Source organism: Hipposideros armiger, unplaced genomic scaffold (genome assembly GCF_001890085.2).
Source record: "Hipposideros armiger isolate ML-2016 unplaced genomic scaffold, ASM189008v1 scaffold_826, whole genome shotgun sequence".
In the NCBI taxonomy this organism is placed as follows: Eukaryota; Metazoa; Chordata; class Mammalia; order Chiroptera; family Hipposideridae; genus Hipposideros; species Hipposideros armiger.
In genome coordinates, this window is record NW_017732176.1 from 497,868 (window position 1) to 520,496 (window position 22,629).

General features: G+C 38.5%; 2 protein-coding genes across 14 annotated transcripts in view; both read left to right on the top strand.

Moving 5' to 3' along the window:
• Nucleotides 1-7,676: 7,676 nt before the first annotated feature.
• C4BPB (complement component 4 binding protein beta) lies at nt 7,677-17,720 on the top strand. Of its 2 annotated transcripts, XM_019629127.1 has the most exons (7): nt 7,677-8,026; nt 8,573-8,746; nt 10,855-11,031; nt 14,890-14,983; nt 15,938-16,064; nt 16,623-16,787; nt 17,417-17,720. In XM_019629127.1, exons 1-6 carry the CDS (start codon nt 7,969-7,971, stop codon nt 16,758-16,760), a joined length of 768 nt encoding a protein of 255 aa, XP_019484672.1. In that variant the 5' UTR covers nt 7,677-7,968; the 3' UTR covers nt 16,761-16,787; nt 17,417-17,720. The 2 variants fall into 2 exon arrangements, with proteins under 2 accessions (XP_019484672.1, XP_019484671.1); XM_019629126.1 differs by lacking the exon at nt 17,417-17,720 and having other exon boundaries at nt 16,623-16,833.
• A 4,286-nt stretch (nt 17,721-22,006) lies between these two features.
• Nucleotides 22,007-22,629, top strand: part of C4BPA (complement component 4 binding protein alpha) — a 91,476-nt gene continuing 90,853 nt past the window's right edge. For 8 of the 12 annotated variants that reach the window (XM_019629150.1, XM_019629151.1, XM_019629153.1 and 5 more), the window contains exon 1: nt 22,012-22,220. The gene's annotated coding sequence lies outside the window, so the exon portion shown is untranslated. Of the gene's footprint in view, nt 22,221-22,629 lie in introns of all 12 variants that reach the window. The other 4 variants (XM_019629159.1, XM_019629162.1, XM_019629158.1 and 1 more) reach the window with 2 other exon arrangements.

Consider the following 22,629-nt stretch of genomic DNA (forward strand, 5'->3'; position numbering starts at 1 on the left):
TAGAATGAGTTATGAACTCTCCAAGCGTTGCAATTAAGAGAGAGAGTGGTTATAAGTATTGCTAAATGTACTGAGCTTTAGCAGTTTATCTGGATGAGTAACCATAATGAAGGTGTCAAGGGTGTAATTTCCTTGGAAAGGTCTCCAAGCACCTTTGCAAGTGTTTTCTTATTCAACCATCAAGCCATCATCTGTAGGAAGCTGGGAGTGTTTGGGATCGTTCACCCTGTTTTACAAATCGGGGAATGAACACCTTTATTGAGTGATTCACCTCAACCCTGATGGAGTTTTTGTCAAAGCCCATACCGCAGAACGAGGTAAACAGTAAGATTTGTAACAGTGAGGGCCCAGCAAACACATGACATACTATTATTATTATTATTATTATTATTATTATTATTATTATTTTAATTAAAGTTTATTGGGGTGACAATGGTTAGTAAAGTTACATAGGTTTCAAGTGTACAATTCTGTAATACATCATCTGTACATCACATTGTGTGTGCACCACCCAGAATCAGTTTTTTAAATGTAGCTGGAAAGTTAAAGATATCAGGGTTAGAAAATGACTATTCAGAGAGGACTCCAGTGTTGGGTGACAGTTATTATTTGCTTTATTTCTATAGCCTTAATTATTACATCATGTCTTCGACCTCTTCAGAGTCTTCACGTGAGGGGAGCCCGCCTTCGGGCTTACTAGTTTGCCCTGGTTGGTGATAATCCTGTTGGCACTTCCTGTTGCAGTCTGGCTGTAGCCTATCACCATGCTCTCTGGGCATCGATGTATTCTGCACCAGCCAATTTACATTCATTGTCTTGAACTCATTTGAAAATTTGACGAAAGCTAAGGAATCTCCCCAGTAAAATGTAGACCCATAAGTTTTGCATACAGTTTAGGGGGGTTCATGACCTCCCAAAACCCATCCCTGCACCTCAGGGTAGGAAACCAGTAGTTAGATGATAATCAAACACACACACATCATCATCATCATCATCTCCCTTTGACAAAAAATATCAAGATCCATTTGATATTAACTTTTTAAGCAGAGGAGGAGAATCTATGAGATTCTGAAATATTCACTTTGTTTTTTACTAGACATTGTGGAATAGTCAAGAATTTGAATGTATTGTAGTAAGATAGCATCACTAATCATGGAGAACAATATTTTCTTTTTCTTAAAAAACAAGGCACAAAGTTTTTTTCCTTTTATTCTCATTAAACCAATGCCAGTTGCATTGCTTTAATCATTACAGGCAGAAGAACACCCTTCAGAATGTCCTGAATTCTCAAAAGCATTTAAATGCCCTTTTTGGTTGTATGCAATACCTTACCTGTGAAAACTAGGTCAGATCCTATAGGTGAGTTTCTCCTTGCAATTAACTAAAATAATTTCAGAAGCAGAGGAACCCTTGGGAAGCAGCATTCCATATCTAATGGGGCCTAGCCTGAAAAAAGCGTAATGCCCTTCCCTGAACACCCAGCCTACTTTTGGAGAAAAGCTTGTTGATCCATTTGGGTTGTCTTCATTAGTGATCCGCTTACCTGATTGTTTACATTCAGTTTTCATTTCCTAGGATCCCTCCTCTTTCATCCAGTGCCTTTTTAGAATTTATGGATGAGAAGCAAATAGTCTCTGGGCACAGTTAATAAAGGCTAATAAATAGTCTTCCAATTTTAAATTCCTGGGTCATTTTACTCAAATAATGGTTTGACCCTTGTTTTCTTGCATTCATGAGAGTTGGTTTCAGCTGAAAGTGTCAGCAAACCCAAAATAGTAGCACCTTATACATGACAAAAGGTTACTGTTCACGCACAGTGAAGTTCATACCTCTGACATTTTAACTTATCTTCCTCAAAATGTGTTGGATTTCACCTCATAGTACAATATATAGCTACTCAAGCTACAGGAATCATGTCTCTATTTCAATCAGCAGGAAGGAGCAAAAGGCGTACACCAACTTCTTTTAAGGATATTTTTGAGATGTTGCACACAACATTTATGCTCACAATCCATTGGCCAAAATTGAGTCAAATGGCTATATACTGTAGCTGCAAGGCAGGCTGGAAATGCATTTTTTTCTCTATATTTCAGGTAGCCTTGTGCCAGCTATAATAATGAGATTTAACCACTAAAGAAGAAGGATGAAATGGATATTGGTAAGGAATAGACATCTGCTTCAGAAAGTAATAGGACTTTGTAGCAAGTCTAAAGGGTTATAACAAGGCAGGCAGCAGTCTTTGCAGAGTTATGCTGCCATCACTTAGCATTTTTCATTCATCAAGTCTGATCTTGCCACAGTGCATGTCTGTCTTGACTGATAATCAAGGTTACTCTACTATATTTCATGAACAATTTGAGTTTTTGAAAATAAATATGTTTTATTCTCATGTAACCTGCATAAGGGTTACTTTTCTGGTCCAGGTTTTTCTTGGTGAGGCATTCAAGAAATATCAAGTCAATATATAAGGAATAATTGGAGAAACAGTTTCAATCTTTCCTGAATTATTTTGACAAAGACCAAAGGGTATTCGTTCATAACATAGTATAGAACTTCTTAAAATTAATTTTTCCCCATTCTCTTAAAATTTTACACACACACACACACACACACACACACACTATAGCGTGTGTGCCCCTTGTTTAACTCTCCACAACTCTTCCCCCAGCATAAGCATTGCTGACTTTTGTAGTTCTACCCCTCCTCCTTCACCTTCTGATCTCTTCCACTAATTATGATCTGCCCGTCCCTTTGTAAAGAAATCAAACCAGTCTGAGTACAACTTCTGTAATTGACCTATTATCCCAGTTCTCCAAAAAACAATCTGGATTAGATCAAATTGTTCCTAATGTTCAAAAGTCCAGAAAAACCTGTAAATGTTTGTTTATTAATTTATCCAACCTTAAACACTCATAATGAAACCTATAATCCCTTATATGTAATTCCAAAATCTAAATAGCTTTGGCTGATTAAGATGGTGAAGTAGGTAAATGCTGTGCTTACCTTGTCTCATGACTACATCAAAATTACAACTCAATTACAAAACAACCATCATTGAGAATTGTCTGAAATCTTGCTGAACCAAAGCACTACAACTAAAGCCATACAAAAGAGGCCTCCTTGAGACTGGCAGGAGGTGCAGGGACTTAGAACAGGCTGGTCCCATGTCCACGTGTGACCATTAAAAATCAGAAGGGATACCTTGTCTGTGGGGGTTTCCCTTGGAGGAGCAAGGGGTCCCAACCCAGGGTTCTAGTACCAGGGAGAGAAATCCCCATAATTTCTGATTGTGAAAACCAGCAGAGATTGTGGCTGAGTGAGACCCAGGATGTCTGGACTCCCAGGTGCTCCTCATTAAGGGACCACACGCTGGACTTACTGATGGAATCCCTGGTTCTGAGCTCCAGCACTGGGGCCACAGCAGGAGAGGTGACAGGGACATATTGGGGGGGGGGAACTGAGTTGTCTGGCCTCAGAACAAGGACTGGAGGGGCAGCTTTCTCCAGGATGAAGGAGCTGGCAAAACCATTGTTTCTTTGTTGAATCCCTCCCGTTCCTGCCTTGCAGATGCAGGTGGCCACTGTATGTGCGTCTCCATTCTCACCAACAGTGTATGAGGGTTCCTTTTTCTCCACAGCCTCTCCAACACTTGTTATTATTTGTCTTGTTGATGATGGCAATTCCAACTGGTGTGAGGTGATATCTCATTGTGGTTTTTATTTGCATTTCTCTGATGATTAGTGATGTTGAACATTGAGGGACTTCTTTAAGACAAAAAAAAAGATAAAAGTATAAATAACAATGTCAATAACTACGTATCTATCAGTAATTAAGTGTAAATGAATTAAATGCTCTAATCAAAAGATAAGGGGGGCTGAATGGATAAGAAAACAACACCCTTATGTATGCTGCCTACAAGAGACTCACTTCAGATCAAAAGGCACACACACACTGAAAGTACAAAATGGAAAAAGATATTTCATGAAAATGAAAACAAGCAAAAAGCTGGGGTAGCAATACTTATACCAGGCAAAATAGACTTTTAAAAAAGACCATAACAAGAGAAAAAGAAGAACCATGGAACTCCACTTCTAGGTATTTATCTGAAAAAAAACAAATGCTACTTTGAGGGGACATGGACATGCTCATCCATATGTTCATTGCAGCATTATTTGCAATAGCCAAGATATGAAGCCAACGTGCGTGTTCCTGAAGGGATAAAGAAGAGGTGGTACAAATATACAATGGAGGGCCGGCCGAGTGGCGCGATGGTTGGGGGCTCGCTTGGGATGCCAGAGGGCCCCGGTTCAGATCCCACATATGAGGGCCAGTGATACTGCCCTCCACAGCTAAGACGCTGAACAACAGCTCAACCTGGAGCTGGGCTGCCATGAGTCGCCGGCGATGGTGTAGGCTGCAGTCCCTGTGGCAGTGGGTTGCCATGGGCTACCGTGTGTGGCCAGCAGCCAGCATGAGCGGCCAGCAGCCGCAGTGAGCGGCCGTCCAGAAGCCGGCGACTGATCTGCCTCACCCTGGAAGAGCGCAATGATGGTGCCAACTTGGGCCAGTGAAGCAACATCCTCCACAACTAGACTGAAGAACAAAACGACAGCAACTTGTCTGTTCCCCTTTCCCCAATTCCCCAGCACTGTTCCCATCCCCCCAATTCCCCAATAAAAAAATCTTTAAAAAAAAATATATATACAATGGAATATTACTCAGCATTAAAAAGAGAATGAAATCTTGCCATCTGTGACAATATGGATGGACCTAGAGGGTATTGTGCTGAGCAAAAGACAAATGTCATATGTTTTCACCCTTGAGTGGAATCTAAAGAACAATATAAACAAACAAAACAGAAACAAAATCATAGATACAGGGAATATTTTGATGGTCACCAGATGGAAGGGTAGTTCAGGTAGGTGAAAAAGGGGAAGGGATTATAAATACAAATTGGTTGTTACACAGTAGTCATGGGGATGTAGGGTATAGCAAACGGAATATAGTCAATACTATTGTAATAACTATGTATGGTATCAGATGTGTACTAGATCTATCAGGGTGATAGATGGGAGAGGGTTCAGGGCAGGGTGAAAAAGATGAAGGGATTAAGAAATACAAATTGGGAATGTAATGTAAAGCATACGGAATATAATCAATAATATGGTAATGACTATGTATAGTGTCAGGTGGGTACTAGTCAGGGGGACCACTTCATAAATCATATAAATGTCTAGCCTCCATGCTGTACACCTGAAATTATTATAAAATAATATTGAATATCAACTGTAATTGAAAAATTTTTAAAAGGGGGAAAAGATAAAGGGGAATAAGAGATTCAAAGTTCCAGGTATAAAACAAGTAAGTCTTGGGGATGTAATGTACAGCATGGGGAATATAGTCTATAATATTGTGATAGTGTGGTACAGTGTCAGATGGTTGCTGGACTTATCATGGTGATCACTTCTTTAGCATAGGGAATGTAATCAGTAATATGATAATAACTATGTATAGTGCCAGGTAGGTACTGTTGAATAACTATGATGTATACCTGAAACTAAAACAATATTGTATGTTAGTTGTATTTGAATAAAAATCTTTTAAAGAAAGAAAAAAAAAGCTTTGAAAACAAAGTTTTCTTCTATTTAATTTGACAATAAAACCTGACCTGAATTTTGTGAGGGTATTTAGTCTCTATATATCCCGCTTAGTGTATTTTTGCATTTCATGGAGAAATATTAGTAAAACAATATTATAAGCCACATAGTACCTTTTTAAAGTCCTAATAATTCTGAATCTGAAATAGATCATTGAGGTGAAGAATTATTTGCAATTATGTCCTATAATGGTGATCTATTTTATGCCCATATTTATGTAGGAAGAAGCAAACTTTTTCTTCACTTTTAAAAATCATTTGTTGTACAAACATATGTACATTAGATAGAGAGAAACATGTATCCCTCAAAAAGTAAGTTGAATATGTGGCGTGTTAAGAAAAGAGATCACTGGAGAAATTTTTTAATGGATTGCTGAGCATTGTCTAGCAGACTCTCTCTGGGGATTATCTATTCCATAGGGGTGTATAATTTTGACTGATTTTCTATTAACTAGGTTTTGTTGTTTGCAACTCTGTAAGTATAGAAGTTAATTTGTAGAAAGTGAATAGAAATGCAAATGATTCTTTTCTGAGAACAGTGCAAATGATTCTGATCACAGCAAATTAATTTTATCTAGTAGATTCAATTAATTTCTATCAATTAGAAAAGCTGATTCCAAATATTACAGTTTGTTGCCCTGTATGATATTTACCAGCTTTCATCTGTTAGAAAAGTCAGTTCAGAATGCCTTTGACTGACTGACTATATAAATCTCTGTTCTCTATTCCAGAAGTTCTTCTTTGAACTAGTTATAGCATCTTAATGGTCCCCTCACTAATTAATTAGTTGAGTAAAATCTTTGACACACTCATTTTATATTTACATGTGTCATGTGATTAACTTTTTGAAAATTATAATTTAAAAGGTGCTTGCACTCTAGAAGCTCACGTATTTTTTAAAGATGAATTGTTTTTATTAGTGTCATGTGTACAAAACAACATAGTGATTAGACATTTACACACCTCTACGCAAAGCAATAAACCCAACAAGTCTACTACTCATCTGAGCTCATGGATTAGATGAACGAAGATAGGATATGGAAAACCCATAAAGGCAGTATACAATAAATGATAAATTATCAGTGTGGATTTAAGAGGCTGTGGTAGAGTTTCTGGATGAGTGTGTTCTTTTCACGTATGCTGCATTGTTTTTATTCATTTAGCGGACAATTCTGCTTTGCATTCTGTAGTGCAGAGGATAGGAACGCAAACACACATGAAGCACACCCTGTCCTAGAGTTATCAGCAGTCTAGTGGGAGAAAGACATGAACGAGTCATTACAAAGTAATGATAATGGGTGGGGAAGAGAAGAACATTTGAGACCTTGCTGTATCCTTTTGCTTTATATTTATTATGGTGCTTTATGTTTATTATTTTTTACACCTACAATTTTATGGAAATTTTACCCCAATTTTATAATTGGAGCATGGGTAGCCAGCTACTTGTTAAAATAGTCATGAGCAAGAAGCTATGAGAGCCCCAAAGCAATTTTACATCCTTTAATTCCTGAGACCAAAGCATTCCCCTCATCTCTCTCTCTTAGTTCATTTGGTTGACTCTAGACTCAGGCCAACTGCAGCCCCAGGAGGGTCTGCAGAATGGCAAGTCTGCTGCAGGCCTGGCTGATGAGGACAATGTGTTGCTGCAGGACTTTCGAGTTCTTCTCAGGTTTGGAATCAATTTGGACCAGGTTCTTGCTGGGAAGCCATAAATCTGGCAGGTCAGAGACAGGTAAGTTTAGTTGACTTCCCTGAGCTTTCATCTTCACAGCCTTAGGATATTGGTATTTGAGAAAGGGGGATGAGGTAGCCCCCAGAGTTGGGTTTCACTTGGGAAAAGCACCAGGGGTTGGCACCCCTTCCATTGTGGGTGGCCACAAAGCTGAAGAGAGTTACAGAAAGTGTACTATAAACACTGGCAAATATTGACAGAAGTGAAGGTCATGGCAAGAATGTTTGGCCAAGTGTGTTGTGAAAAAATGAGCCTGCAGTTCAAAGGAATTGGTCAACTGGGTTCGCATGAACAGAACTTGAGCAATTTCTGAAACTGAGTTTTAAAACTGGCAGCTCTTTTACCACCCCTTTGTGTTTTTGCACAGTCCCTCCCTGTGCCAACTTCCTTACTGTTCTTATTTCCTGTTATAGGTTTTTTGTTTTTTTTAATTCTTTCCAGGGAAGGGGAATCAATACAACGCGTTCTCTAAGAGGAGGTGGTTGGTCTCATCTTCAACGGTGTTAGAAGATCTATTTTGACCCAAATCAGGTGTCTGGGTTGGGTTAATTCCAGTCTGGGTCAAGCAATTGATCACAAGATGTTTTTTCGGTTTGTGTGCTATCTTGTGCTTGTGTGGCTGATTTCTGGTTCAGATGGTACGTATGCTTTTCTTAAGCTCAGTTTATGAGGCACTTGATATCAGTTTGTGGGTCATCAGGCATCTGTCTAGAGTTCTAATGAAATTTAGGTCAATGAAATGTATTTGCTTTGTTGAAAAATCTCAAATTACTTGGCCTAATACTCTGTATACCACAGGATCTTAGTAAACATTTAATGACTATTCTGCTCAGTGAAATGGGTTTACTTACTTACATGTTTACTCCCCTCTTCTGTTTTAGGAGCAAACACAGTATCTGTTTTAAAATCTGAGTGGTCTTATAAACCCCAGGGTTGCCATTTGGAAAGGAAATTTTTTCTTTGGGAGTGAATGACTTATGGCTGAATTTGAGTAAAATTCCTTTTGAAAATAAATCTTTGGGAATCCTTGGGTAGGGAGGGGGTGTGGGTGTGTGTACATGGACATGAATGAGTACAAGGAATCAGAATCAATCCAGCAAAAAGGAAGTCGGATGGGGGAATCTAATAAGGGTTCCACACAGCACATAAAATGCCAAGTGAGTCTGTTTCCTTTTTCCTTGCAGCACAGAGCTGTCCAGAACCTCTCCCAGTGGACAATAGCATATTTGTTGCAAAGGAATCTAAAGGACAAATTCTGGGGACTTATGTTTGTCTTCAGGGCTACCATCTAGTAGGAGAGAGGAACCTTTTTTGCAATGCCTCGAAGGAGTGGAATGCCCCCCCTCCCAAGTGCCGCTGTAAGTTTGATCTTTTTGCTTCTTCGTCCGTCTTGTCATCCCACTGCATTCTTTCACATCCTATCCTCAGCAGGCCATGTTAAAACGTTATAAGAAACAAAATTCTCAACTTCTAGGAATCCATTTTTAAAGCACTCTAGTGATGGAACTTCTTGTAGATGGTACATGATCAGCTCTTAATAGACTCAATCACCCCTACAAGAAGGAAAGAATTTCTACCATATATTAAAATGACTCTTTTTTTACTGCAATTTGTTTACTATCATACTGCTTTAAATTTTATATATTGATAAATTTAAATTTATGCAAATGACAGATGAGTAAAATAAACTTATATATACTTATCACCCAGCTTCAACAATCATTAACACATGACTAATCTTTTTTCATCTACAATTCTGCTTTGCATTATTATTTTGAAGTCAGTATATCATATTTTATTTCATTCATCATATAACTTTTTTTTTATAAAGATTTTATTGGGGCAGTGGGGAAGCAGAACAGTGTTGGGGAATTGGAAAAGGGGAACAGCCAAGTTGCTGTCCTTCAATCTTAGTTGTGGAAGGCACAGCTAGCTCAGCTCCAAGTCCAGTTGCCATCTGGCTGCCTAGCAGCTCATGGCCACTCAGCTCAAGGTGCCATGTTCAATCTTAGTTGCAGGTGGGCATAGCCCACCATCCCATGTGGGAGTTGAACCAGCAATCTTGTTGCTAAGAGCACACGTTCTAACCACTAAGCCATCCAACTGCCTGTCAGCAGCTCAGGGCAGCCCAACTCAAGGTGCCATGTTCAATCTTAGTTGTGGGTGGGCATAGTCCACCATCCCATGTGGGAGTTGAACTGGCAACCTTGTTGTCAGGAGCACATGCTTTCACCAGCTAAGCCATCCTGGCTCAGCGACAGCTCAACTCAGGCACAGCTCACTGGCCCAGGTGGGAATTGAAGTGGCAGCCCTGTTGCTCAGAGCTCGCACTCTTAACTAACTGAGCCACTCGGCCGGCCCCGTCATATAACTTTTTTTTTTTTAAGATTTTATTGGGGAATTGGGGGGGAGGGAACAGCATTGGGGAATCAGGGAAGGGGAACAGACAAGGTGCTGTCCTTTTGTTCTTCAGTCTAGTTGTGGAGGACGTTGCTTTCATCAGCCTATGTTGGTATTGTGATCATTGCGCTCTTCCCAGCTGAGACAGATCTGTTGCAGGTCATTGGGCGGCTGTTCATGCTGGCTGCCAGCCACTCACGGTAGCTCACGGCAGCCCACTGCAGCAGCCTCTGCCGTCGCCAGCGACTCATGGGAGCCCAGCTGCAGGTCGAGCTGTTGTTCACCATCTTAGCTGTAGAGGGCTCAGCGTCCCTGGCCCATGTGGGATCTGAATCAGTGGCCCTGCTGCTCAGAGCTCATGCTCCCAAGCCAACTCTTAACCAACGAGCCACTCAGCCACCCTCCCCGCCCCCTCCCGCCCATATAACTTTTGAACTGGGAAATATTTATGTTCTCAATTCACAAATGTGATAACTGAGATCTAAGTGATTTGCTCAAGTTCACAAAATTCATTTATGGTGTCTATAGAGATGGAGAATAATTAGTCGGATTAGTTCTCCTTTATACCTGGAATAAAGCACACCAGCATGCTTATCTTTTACTCATATGACCAAATTCACATCCCTCTGCATTCTCTCCTGTTTTTCTACCTGTGAAAAACCAAACAAAGTAAAAAGTGATGAGTAATGTATATATTAATATTTGGCTGGATGAAAGGGAAGGAAACACTTGCATCAAACATAGGCTCAAGAATTGTGAGCAATGCTTAACATAGCAGGATGATGAATATACTATTGGTAATTTCCAGTTTCATGCTTAATTACTTTTAGTAAGTTCAAATGCCGATTGTCACTTTTGTGTATGACCAAGACCTTTTCTACCACACTTAGGCCAACCCAGTCTTTTCTCATCCTGCATTGATATGGTTTGGTTCCATGTACCAATTCCTGTTAAAAAAAAGTGAGGTTTGGTTCTAGTTTCCCATTTTCTCAATGAAGCCTGAGGAGGCTTTGCTGCGTTGGGCTTCCGCGTGGCCCGTTCAGATGACTGCCTCTTTCTTCTTCAGTGGGCCACTGTCCTGACCCTGTGCTGGTGAATGGTGAGTTCAGTTCCTCAGGGCCTGTGAATGTGAGTGACAAAATCACGTTTAAGTGCAATGAGCACTACGTCCTCAAGGGCAGCAGCTGGAGCCAGTGCCTAGAGAACCACACCTGGGTGCCTCCCCTTCCCATCTGCAAAAGCAGTAAGTACATGAGAAACAAGTACAAATCCCAAAGGTACTGATCAGCAGTGACATCCTAGGCATTCACCACATCCCTGTGATGCTTTCCTCTATTTTGATCTGGGAAGGGCTTAGAATCTATCAGGCAGCCACGAAATAAAGTGGAGCACGCAGAGCCTAATTTCAACTTAGATGATATTTTCCAATGACATGAACAGCATTCAAACAGTGAACAACACTTTTTTTCTTTTCTCAAGTAGCATTTCTGCCCTACTAGGTCCAATACAGGGTAGTTTGGGGCATCCAACTTTTTTTTTTTTTTAATTTCAAGATAGTGACAAAGGTTTTATTTGAAAAATACACAAAAACAGGAAAAAAAGGTCATAACTCATTCATTGCAAAATTATATAAAATAAGAGTTGAAAGTATCTCCTACCACTACAATTCACAGCTCTCAGAGGTAATTAGTTAGACGTGTTTATTTCCTGGCTTTTCCTTATGTTTATGCAAACATTTAAAAAAAGCAAATGCACAAACTTATCGACACACATATATACCTACAAAAATGGGACTTTGCTATACATTTTTTTAATTGTTTTTTTCATATAACAATATACATGGGAATCTTTTTCAGATCAGTATGTATAGCTCTATCTTCTGCTTTTTAATAACTGCATGTGGATATGCTATGCCTTATTCCATATCTCTCATATTGATGAATGTTTATTTTACTTCCATATTTTTACTATTACAATCAATGCTGAAACAAATGTTACCATATATACATCTATATACACAGACACACACATACACACACACACACACACACATATCTTTATGTATATACTTTTATTTCTATAGTATAGACTCCTAGGATGATTGCTGACTTGCAGGATATCATTATTTGCAAAGTATACTTAAAAGATACAAGAAATTCCATTAAAAACTTTATTCTTAAATACAAAATAAATACTGAAAAATCAATAGTTTTACTTTTTAGTCATAATTGTTAAGTGAATATTGAAATGCAAAAATAATTCCTTTCATAAGACCTACATAAAAATTTGAATAAAAGAAAAGATATGCCATTATTCTGGATGGCAAACTTGGTATTAGAATGCAATCCTAATTAGAATTTTAAATTCAAAATTATGAAACAAAAAATTAATTTTAAAATATCATTTGGAAAAGTATATATTTAACATTGCAAATTTATTTAAAGACTTTTTTTCTTCTTTCTCTCTTTTTTTTTAATTAAAGTTTATTGGGGTGACAATTGTTAGCAAAGTTACATAGATTTCAAGTGTACAATTCTGTAATGCATCATCTATACATCACATTGTGTGTTCACCACCCAGAAAGAGCAGTTTTAGTTTTATAATAAAACTGAGAGGAAGGTACAGAGATTGTCCTGCCCCCACCCCCCAAAGCCTCCCCATTATCAATATCACTCAGCAGAGTGGTACATTTGTTACCAAGGATGAACCTACATGGGACACATCATAATCACCCAAAGTCCATAGTTTACCTTAGGGCTCACTCTTGGTGCTGTACATTCCATGGGTTTGGACAAATGTATAATGACATGTATCCATATATCATACATAGAGTATCTTCACTGCCCTAAAAATACCCAGTACTCTGCTTATTCATCTCTCTACTTCCTTCATTCCTCTCAATCACTGATATTTTTATTGTTTCCATAGTTTTGCCTTTTTCAGGCTGTCCTGTAGCTGGAATCATACAGTAGGCAGCCTTTCCAGACTGGCTTCTTTCATTTAGTAACATGTATTTAATGTTCCTCCATGTCTTTCCATGGCTTGATAGCTCATTTCTTTTTATCGCTGAATAGTATTTAACTTCTGGATGCACCACAGTGTATCCATTCACCTCTGAAGGACATCTTGGTTGTTTCCAAGTTTTGGTAATTATGAATAAAGCTGCTGCAGACATTGTGTGCAGGTTTTGTGTGGACATAAATTTTCAACTCCTTTGGTTAAATACTAAGGAGCACAATTGCTGGATCATATGGTAAGAGGGTAAAGGGGTTCAAATATATGGTGATGGAAGGAGAACTGACTCTGGGTGGTGAGAACATAATGCAATATATAGATGATGTATTATAGAATTATACACTTGAACCTATGCAGTTTTGTTGACCATTGTCACCCCCCAATAAATTTTAATAGTAAAATAAGAATGTATTTAGTTTTGTAAGAAGATTTTAAGGATAGGCAATTCCAAAATTAGTCACAAACAGCATTTATATTTCTCAAACTTATGACTATTAAACATTACTAATAAGTACTGAAATAGATAAAGTTAGATACCAAGTTTTTACTGATCAGATTAGCTCAAAAATTGATATCATCTAATATCATTCAATATATGAGGGACCAGCCATTTATGTCAGCAAAAGAAAATGATATGACTCTTTGGATGTATTTTGGCAGTAGTTATTAAAGTAATAAATAGGCAGCTTAAAAGCAGAAACTGTATATATTCTTATTTAGGAGTTTGGGGTTACTTAAAACATACATTTATACTAGATGCTGTTAAACTACAAGCATATAAAATCATTTACATCATTAGCTTGACACTCGTTTAAAATATTTATATTTTGGGGGCTTTTTCTATTTTACTCTCCTTTAATTCAGGCAGTTCCTATCTTAGCTCCAAAATACAGGATCTCTGTCATTTTGTTTTAGTTCATTGCCCAATGCCCAATTCCGGAGGAAGCTCCCTCGGTCTCTGAATAAAGTGGATTCTTTTCTGTTTAGACCCAGGATCCACATCATCTCTTTCAGTTCAAAACTGTATATTATTAAAGGTCACCGGAGAAACTCTGTCCAAATTGAGTTGTTTAATCAACTGTTGAAATTCTTTTTCCTTTTCTCTATACAGCTTTTGAACTCAGTGTTTGATCTTTTAACAATTATTTATTAATTGCTCAAGTAATGCATCTCTGTTGTAGAAAATTTAAAAAATAGAAGAAAACAATTAATTACCTACCAACCTACTACCCAGGGATAACAAAATACTTTGATATATAATTTTAAGACTTTCTTCATTCATATATATTTGTATGACTGTGTTTTACAAAAATAGGATTATATTATACATGCTTTTTTATGCTTTGCTCTTTTTATACTCAATTATGTGTTTTGAAGACCTTTATGTTTCAATAAATATGCACCTATGTTTATTCTTGATTTAGCCTTTAATCTTGATCAACATGTTTAGACTCAATCTCAGAGCTGAAAGGGACCTTAGAGATAATATCATTTAACCTGCTCCTTTTATAGGCGAGGCAGCAGAGGAGAGGGATGAAATGAATTCTTTAGGCCATGTGGATACTACAAGAGCCAGAACCCAAACTCACAATACCTAGTACCTCATCCAACTCTCTCCACGATTTTATAGACTCATCCTCATTGCTGCCAGCTCTGTTTTCCTTTATTCTGAAGCTCTCATATTGTGCAACTCTGTCCCCCAGGGGATGTCAACCTCCATTTGTGCTCACACTGTCTATCTCCTGTCTCAGGGAGTTACTTCTTCCACTTCTGCCTATGGTCTAATTTTTCTTTTCTTGTACACTGACAATTAACATCCCTACAACTTAAACTTCCTTTCCTTGAGCTCCTGCCCATCAGAAAGTACACACAAATCACTAATGGCTCAGAGGATGAGCTAGCAGAGGGCATCTTCCCCAGTGATCAAGATGTTTTGACCAGAAGGAAATGGAGAACATGTCCCCAGGTCTCACATGAGCTGCTATGAAGATGGCGTGTGCTGGCACAGATAGTTGCACTTAGGGGGCACTGTTAATGGAGCATAACTGGACTTTCCAACTGTCACTCTTATACTCTTGTCTCTCAGGAGACTGTGGCCCTCCTGGGAATCCAGCTCATGGCTACTTTAAAGGAAGCAATTTCGACTCAGGATCTACCATTACTTATTACTGTGAAGAGAGGTAAGTATGTGAAGGCTTTCAAATACAAGTTCTTGTCCACTGGCGAGTAGCATCGTTTCGGGGAATGACCCAGTCTGTCTCAAACTAGTCCCCTGATTTCCTTCTGCTTCAGGGTTCTGAGCTCATTCTGATTTTGAGAGCCGCTTTAGCCCACTACCAGCTCTCTCCAACTTTTAAAAGACAGACTGATCCTCCTATTTATTCTATTTAAAGTATCACTTTTTTCCTCTTAGTTATGACAAGACAAAATATTAAAAATACGTGTTTTCTTAAAGAATCTCAGAACAAGAAGCTTGGATAAATACAGAACATATGGAAGTGCAGAAATAGAATGATTGATCCTTAGAATATCCTAATTAAAGTCTAACCTTAATTTAAATTGCCTGGTCACCCATCTTATAGATCTAGCCTTTTCTTTTCCTTATCTCAATCTTATTAACTCAGGGTCGTGTGTCCTCACTAGAATTTCAATCTCGTTATATATCTCCAACAAACTTTACAGTCAAATCTCATGTTTTTCTTATTAAAAGCCACAGCTCCTTTTTAGACTGTTCACTAAAATTTATTTGAAGGCTCTCTCTAGCTTTCTACTCCTTTTTAGAGCATAGATGACAGATGCTTTTTTAAAGTTACTGAATGATGAAAAGGTTCTTTCCTCACGCTCCCCATCCAAAAACTGTGTGTGTAAACACACATATTCAGACTTTCTCACTTCTCCACGCTGGTATGGGTTGACCCACCACTAGGGTCCTCTCCACCCCTCAGGTGAGTGGTTTTACTTTATTACTGTTTCGTAATACTGAGATAACTTAAGCATACATCATGGATCAGGTGCGGAGAGGTGGGCTCTATTGCACTGTGAAATACTGAACTACAATGACACAAAACCCACCTTAGTTATCCAGTTCAGAAGGTGGAAAGTCTAAGGGTGTTGCCATTCTAATTTCTGTTCAGATACCGCTTAGTGGGCACGCCAGATCAGCAGTGCATTGATGGGGATTGGAACAGTGCACTTCCGGTCTGTGAGTTGATCCCAGAAGCTCCCAAACCGGCTCCCCAGACGGTGGCTGAGAAGGCACTTGTAAGTAGTAGACTCTTCTCTGTCTGGTTCACAGCTGTATCTCCAGGGCCTGGCATTGCTCCTAGCACATGCTTAGTAAATACCTGTTCAATTTAGCGTGTTTCTGAATGGGTTGGTCTTGGCCTGATGGTAGAACGAGACTCATTAACCATTAACTCACATTTTTATATGTGGAAGTTCCCATTCGCCACCATCATCACAAATATCTCATGAGGCCATGTGAGTAGGAGTTGCTGTCTTACGTGCTTTATAGAGCAAGGCACATACACTCATGTCTTACACTTGGAAGTATTGCTGTGAAGAGTCTCTAAAATTCTTCTGGGCTCTGAAAAACACTGAACAGATCAATTTTCATTGAGAGACCTCTTGTAGTTTCTATATGCTACTAGGATAATAAGAAGGATATTTAAGCATCATGCTGACGGCCCAGATCCCTTCTTAAGTTTGCCTGGATCTGAGCTCCTAGTCAGGGACCTAAGCACTACTTATTGGCTTTAGAGTGGTCAAGTGGGTCTCAGTTCTTAAGTTGTAACTTAAGTTTTTGTTTTCTTTCTTTAGCTTGCCTTTCAGGAGAGGGAGAATTTTTGCAAAGCCATAGAAAACTTTCAGAACATATTAAAGGAAAATCGCTTAACGATGGAGGAACTAAAATATTCTCTGGAAATGAAGAAAGCTGAGTTGGAGGCAAAAATGTAGCCCTGACCTTGTAGCTGAGCTTACTGGGTAATGGAAATATACTTACGAATAAATTTTTCTCTTTGTTTTGAAATTGGTTTCAGATTTTTCTCTCATTGCACTGAAAAGCAACTTCATAGTAATCAACTGCAGTTGTATAAAATGCAGTGTGTGTGTGTGTGTGTGTGTGTGTGTGTGTGTGTGTGTGTGTGTGTGTGTGTGTTGCATTTGGAATGTGGAAAGACCAAATGTGATGGTTATCTGTTTAAGGCCAGATTTAGCAACACATTAATGAGGAGTTAAGGGTTTAATTTTCTGTCTTTAAGGATAATGGGAAGCTCAGATCACAGCTAAGCATATGCTAGCTCATATTTTAATATGAGACAGGAATGGTGGGGCAAAAATTAACCAAAATGTATGAGGTAAAAATTAACCTCTCATTTTTGGAAAATAGGCTCAGAATAATTATATATTAAAATGACCTGCTGAGAAAAAAGTAAAATTAGGACCCAAATGCTCTTCTGGGTCTCCACTACATCCTGTTTATAAAACCAGGTTTCCAAACTTTCTGCAGTGATATTGCTCACTGCCTTTTGGATGAAACCCAGTGCTACATGGTTAATTTGAGATGGTGCAACACAAGTGAATATATTCTTTTCTCCTTTTTTTGAGTGCAGAAGACACAAGAATCCCAAGATTTTCCTGTTAAGATGTCACACTGAGCTGATATGACAAGCTTCTTCCATCTTACACTCTGACCTTTACTTAAAACACGTGGGAAAACTGGGCAAAATACAAAGAAAATACATAAAAGAGCTTGAAATAATAGAAAAATCTCTAGGTGAAGTTACAAAGGAGAATAACTGATGGACTCTGAAGTAACCCACATTCCATTAATAGACACAAGACTTGCATATGTAGATATATAGAGGGTGCCAAAAAATGTATACGCATTTTAAGATAGGCACTGCCAGTATATAGATATTGGGTTGTTGGAAAAGCCATGATGCATGTTTGAGACATATGGCACTAGTTCATTTTTGGAAGTGCTAGAGTCATCACATCTATGTTATTGCTATGTCATTCGACAGCTGACAGTTCTAGCTTCATTCTAAAAGAATTGAGCAATTTGATTGAGTTTTGGAGATTTTACAACAAGTTGAAGATGGAAGACCAAACTGTACATTTTTGCCATATTTTACTGTTTTACTTCCATAAAGGGAAGAATATTCCTCCAGCTTGTGAAAAGTTGCATAAAGTTTATGGCAACAATGCTTTACAAGAACCTCGGTGCCAATGATGGTTCACGAAATTGTGTGCTGGTGATTTTGATCTCAATGACACTCCTTGGTCAGGGAGGCCCACCAAGGTTGATGACGACAAAATAAAGGCATTGATCGAGTCAAACCCACGTTACACAACACGAGAGATTGCAGAAACATTGAACATCCATCATGCAAGCATTCACGACTACCTGAAGAAGCTGGGATACACAAGCAAGCTCGATATTTGGGTTCTGCATGAACTCAAAGAAGTTCATTTGACGGCGCATCTAAACATCTGCAATATGTTCATTAAATGTGAGGAAAACTATCCTTTTTTGAAGAGACTGATAACTGGTGATGAGAAGTGGATTGTTTACAACAATGTGGTGCACAAAAGGTCTTGGTCCCGACGTGATGATTCGCCTTAAACGACATCGAAAGCAGATATTCATCAGAGGAAGGTTATGCTCTCAGTGTGGTGGGATTTTAAAGGTGTCGTGTTTTTCGAGCTCCTACCAAGGAACCAAACAATCAACTCAAATGTGTCCTCTTGGCAATTGGACAGTTTGAATGAATCCATCATTCAGAAACATCCAGAGCTTGTTAATTGTAAAGGAGTTGTGTTCCATCTCAACAACGCAAGACCACACACCAGTTTGATCACCCATCAAAAATTATTGAAGCTTGAATGGGATGTGTTGCCACACCCACCATACTCGCCTGACTTCCACTTGTTTTGCTGTCTTCAAAACTCCTTGTGTGGTATAACGTTCAATTCAGATGAGACTGTAAATCAGCACTTTGTTCAGTTTTTCACAAATAAAGACAGGTCCTTCTATGAATGAGGAATTATGAAGCTCACTGAAAGATAGCAAAAGATGATTGAACATAACGGGCAATATATCATTGATTGATCTTTGTTTTTTTATATAAATAAATGGCCTTTGAAAAACAAAGACAAAATACGTCATGACTTTTCCGACGACCCAATACATACATATATAATTGATTAAATCAGGGTGGTTAGGATGAAATAAACACCTTTCACAGAACAGTATGCTATGGGAGCTCAGATGTTAGTTAGCAGGATGACTTCTGCCTGGGAGGAGGAGGCAGGAAAATTGTCAAGGAAGAGGTCATAGTTATTTGAACCTTTAAAAGTGAGTAGGAGTTAGAGATAAAGATTAGGGAGGAGATATTCCAAGTGGAAAGAAGATTTGAGAAATGTAGTAAGAAAGTTATGAGCTTTTTAACCAAGTAAATCCACTCTTAGGATTAATCTAACTTGAGCGAAATGATTTTTGATTTGAAGCTATTCATTATATTATTGCCTGTACTGTCTACACTAGCAAGACCTTGTGGGCATTTGAAATGTCCAATCTTTGGAAATTTTAAAAAAGTTATGGTACATCAAACATAAAGCAGCCTTTTACAGTGACAATTATGAACACAAATCTTAAATATACACTCTTAAGTAAAAATAGGATACAGGCTAACAAGTACTTATGTTTACATTTATTAAAACCTTTATTCTTGTAGAAAAGGATGAGGCAATACTAAGCACAGATGAAAACACTTCTCGTGAAATGGTGAAATTACAGATGTTGATTCTCTTAAAATTCTTTAGTGCTTTAAATTGAGTTTTTAATAATAATTTTTTAAAGAGGTGCTCTGAAGAGGCAACAAAGATGGGGCATGTTTAGGGAATTGCACATAGCCTGAATTGACCTAGATAAAGCCTGGAAAGTGATGAGACAAAAAGCTAGAAAGAGACTGTACAATGAGTTTATAGAGGGCTTTAAAGGGTATGTTAAACAAATTTAAAATTTATCTGGTAGTTAGTGAGTAGAGATGGAAGACTTTCAAGAAGGAATTGATGAGGACAGAACATAGAATATTTTTCTCACAACAGTAGGTACAATAGTATAGGTGGAAGTAGGAAAAAAAACTGAGACAGAGAATCCACTGAAAGGGCACTGAAATAGTCCACATGAGCGACAATGATGCCTGGCTTGATGGTAATAGAAATAGAAAAGAAACAGCAGACATGAAGGATATTGCAAAATCCAATAAAAGCAACTTGTTCACTAATTGAAAGTTGGAGTATGAGGGCATAGAAGGATTTAAAGGTGAGCCTGAAATTTCATTCCTGGTAGCCTGGATTAATGTGAGGGTCAGAAGATGAGACTTTTTGGCAGAAAACGAGAAGTTCTCCTTTGGGTGTGCTGAGCATAAGGTGCTTGAGAGATGTCCAATGACCAACAACAACAACAAAAGCAAGTCTGCATTTAGGATAGTAATCAGAAAGAGGGAGATGTAGTTATGGAGTAGTTCTCTTGTAGGGAATAGTTAAGCCATGAGAGCAGGTAAGATAATTAAAGATGTGAAGAAAAAAAATTTTTAAAGAAGAACCTGGGGTATATTTAGGTATGAAGAGGAGGAAGAGGAGGAAACAACAACCAAGAAAGAGCAATTAGTAAGATTGGGGAATCAGGAAAGTTTAGGATAATGGAAGCCAATGGAGAAGAGTTTCAGAAAGGAGATGATCAGCAGTATTCGAGGCTGCTAAGGAATCATAAAAAATGAGTTAAAGAAATTTTGGATTTGGAGACAAGGGCATGCCTCAAAGAAGTCTGTCAGCAAGGGTGGGAAGAAGCCAGATTGGAAGACCACAAAAAGGAGGGGTGTGGAGTGATTAATGAGAAAGAGTAGGCAGGAAACATAGGAGCCTCTTGAGAAGTTCAACAATAGAAGAAAAATGGAATTTGAGGTTTCATCAAGGTTGAGGGAACATTTCAGGATGAAAGGCATTGAAAATAAGGAAAAGAGCAAACAATTCTCTTCTGAAACAAGGGTGAATAGTAGAGAAAACTTGAGGTGGAGAGAAGCTAATGTAGAATGATTTTTTTTTTTAGCAAAGTAGGAGGCAAGGTCGTTCGCTGAGAGGAAGAAAATTTGGTGACTTGGGGGGAAAAATTTGGAACAGTCACTATGGAAAATAAAGGACTCCAATAGATCAGGAAATGGTATTTTGAAGACCCAACTTTAAGACGGTATTTCCTCTATCTCAACTCTCTCAAAATTTTGTGCAATGGAATCCTCCTTTACACTCAGCCTTACCTTTGTGGCTTGGCCCATGTTCTTTTTACCTCTAATTGCTCACTTTCATATAATAATTTCCACTTTTCATTCAAAACCCAGCCCAAATGTCATATCTCTGTCAAAAGTTCTGTTGTGGTTCAACTCCTTCTTTTCTGAAATCTTTAGGAGACTTTTGGTGTTCATTACAGAAAAAGTGAAGTTATCAGGAAGAACTTGGTTTTTAATAGCAATTTCCTGAGCACCCAACCTTAATCCTGATGATTAATAGCTTAATTGATAATGTCAGGGTTTAGGATCCTTTCTAGATTTATGTGATAACAAACATGGCTGGTCCATCATTACATTCTTCTGAGCAGCATGCAGTGATAGGCTAACTTCTGGAGGTCATCTGGTGCCCAGCATTTAGTAGTAGGGGTGGTGGTAGTAGTTAACATTTACTAAGTACTAATATTGTTCCAGGCAACTTGGCACATAGCAGGAACTCAGTAAACATGTTGAACTCCTCACCTTTTGTATTTTCTTGGGGTGCGGTGGAGACCAGCACAGGGCCAGGTTATCCATAGTTCTCTGAGCTGCCATGAAAGCCTGCTGGACTTAAAGAAATTAGATCATGTTTGTGAACCTAGTCTGAACCCTGCAGTATCCAAAGTTTCCAGGTTAGCTGGATCGCATCTTGTACAATCTTCCTGTACTTATGAAAAGAAAAAAAAAAACTTCTGGCATCAAATTTATATTATTTTTTTCCACTTAGGGGAAATGGTTGGCAGAGGAGAAAAATAAATGATTGCAACATGTTATCAAGAATGAGGGCTGGTGAAGAGGAAGAAGATTAGATAAACAGTGGTGCTATATTTCTGCTGTTAATCATTTACGGGGCCAGTAGAGAGTCTCTGCCCACTCATTTTTATTTAGCCATCCCTGATCAGCCAACCACTTGACTGCAATTCGGGATTTTTTGGTGGAGCAATTACTAGCCAACTCTAGGGATTTCTGGTAAACCTATATCTGGGGAGGAGCTAGGACTCTTAGAGACCAAGGCAGTTTTCTTTCTTGAAAAACTACCCAACGCTCCGTGATAAAGTCTTCTACTTCTTTCTTCATCAGCTACACGCAGGTCAGTGGATCACTTGGGAGACCTTGGGGGAAAGGCTGGTGGTTTGGCCCTTTGAGGAGTGCAAGATTAGAAGGATAAGACCCAGACAAAAACTTGGGGATGTTTCAGCAGAAATCTTTTCAGGAGCACTACATTCGGGCGTAGCATGACTTGAAGAGTACTTTTAACCCCTCTGATCCTCAATTTTTTAAAAATTATAAATGAGGGAATAATAATGCACCCTAATAAACTGAAACAGAAAAGAAGTAAAATGCTGCTCTTGTTATTGTATCTAAAAGTTGAGTGTGTTGGTTTATTGTGTTTTTTTTGTTTGTTTTTTATTGTTGTTGTTTTTTCAATCATCTCTCCGTGTAAGGGATTTGAGGCAGGAGGTAAGCCAGGCTTTCCAAATGGGTTCAAAGGAGACTTA

What these genes read in the sequence shown, in the direction of transcription:
- C4BPB (XM_019629127.1), top strand. Translation starts at nt 7,969, where the DNA reads ATGTTTTTTCGGTTTGTGTGCTATCTTGTGCTTGTGTGGCTGATTTCT. An exon ending in CCCCCCTCCCAAGTGCCGCT is followed by an intron (nt 8,747 to 10,854) that starts GTAAGTTTGATC and finishes TTTCTTCTTCAG; the next exon opens with TGGGCCACTGTCCTGACCCT. An exon ending in CCTTCCCATCTGCAAAAGCA is followed by an intron (nt 11,032 to 14,889) that starts GTAAGTACATGA and finishes CTTGTCTCTCAG; the next exon opens with GAGACTGTGGCCCTCCTGGG.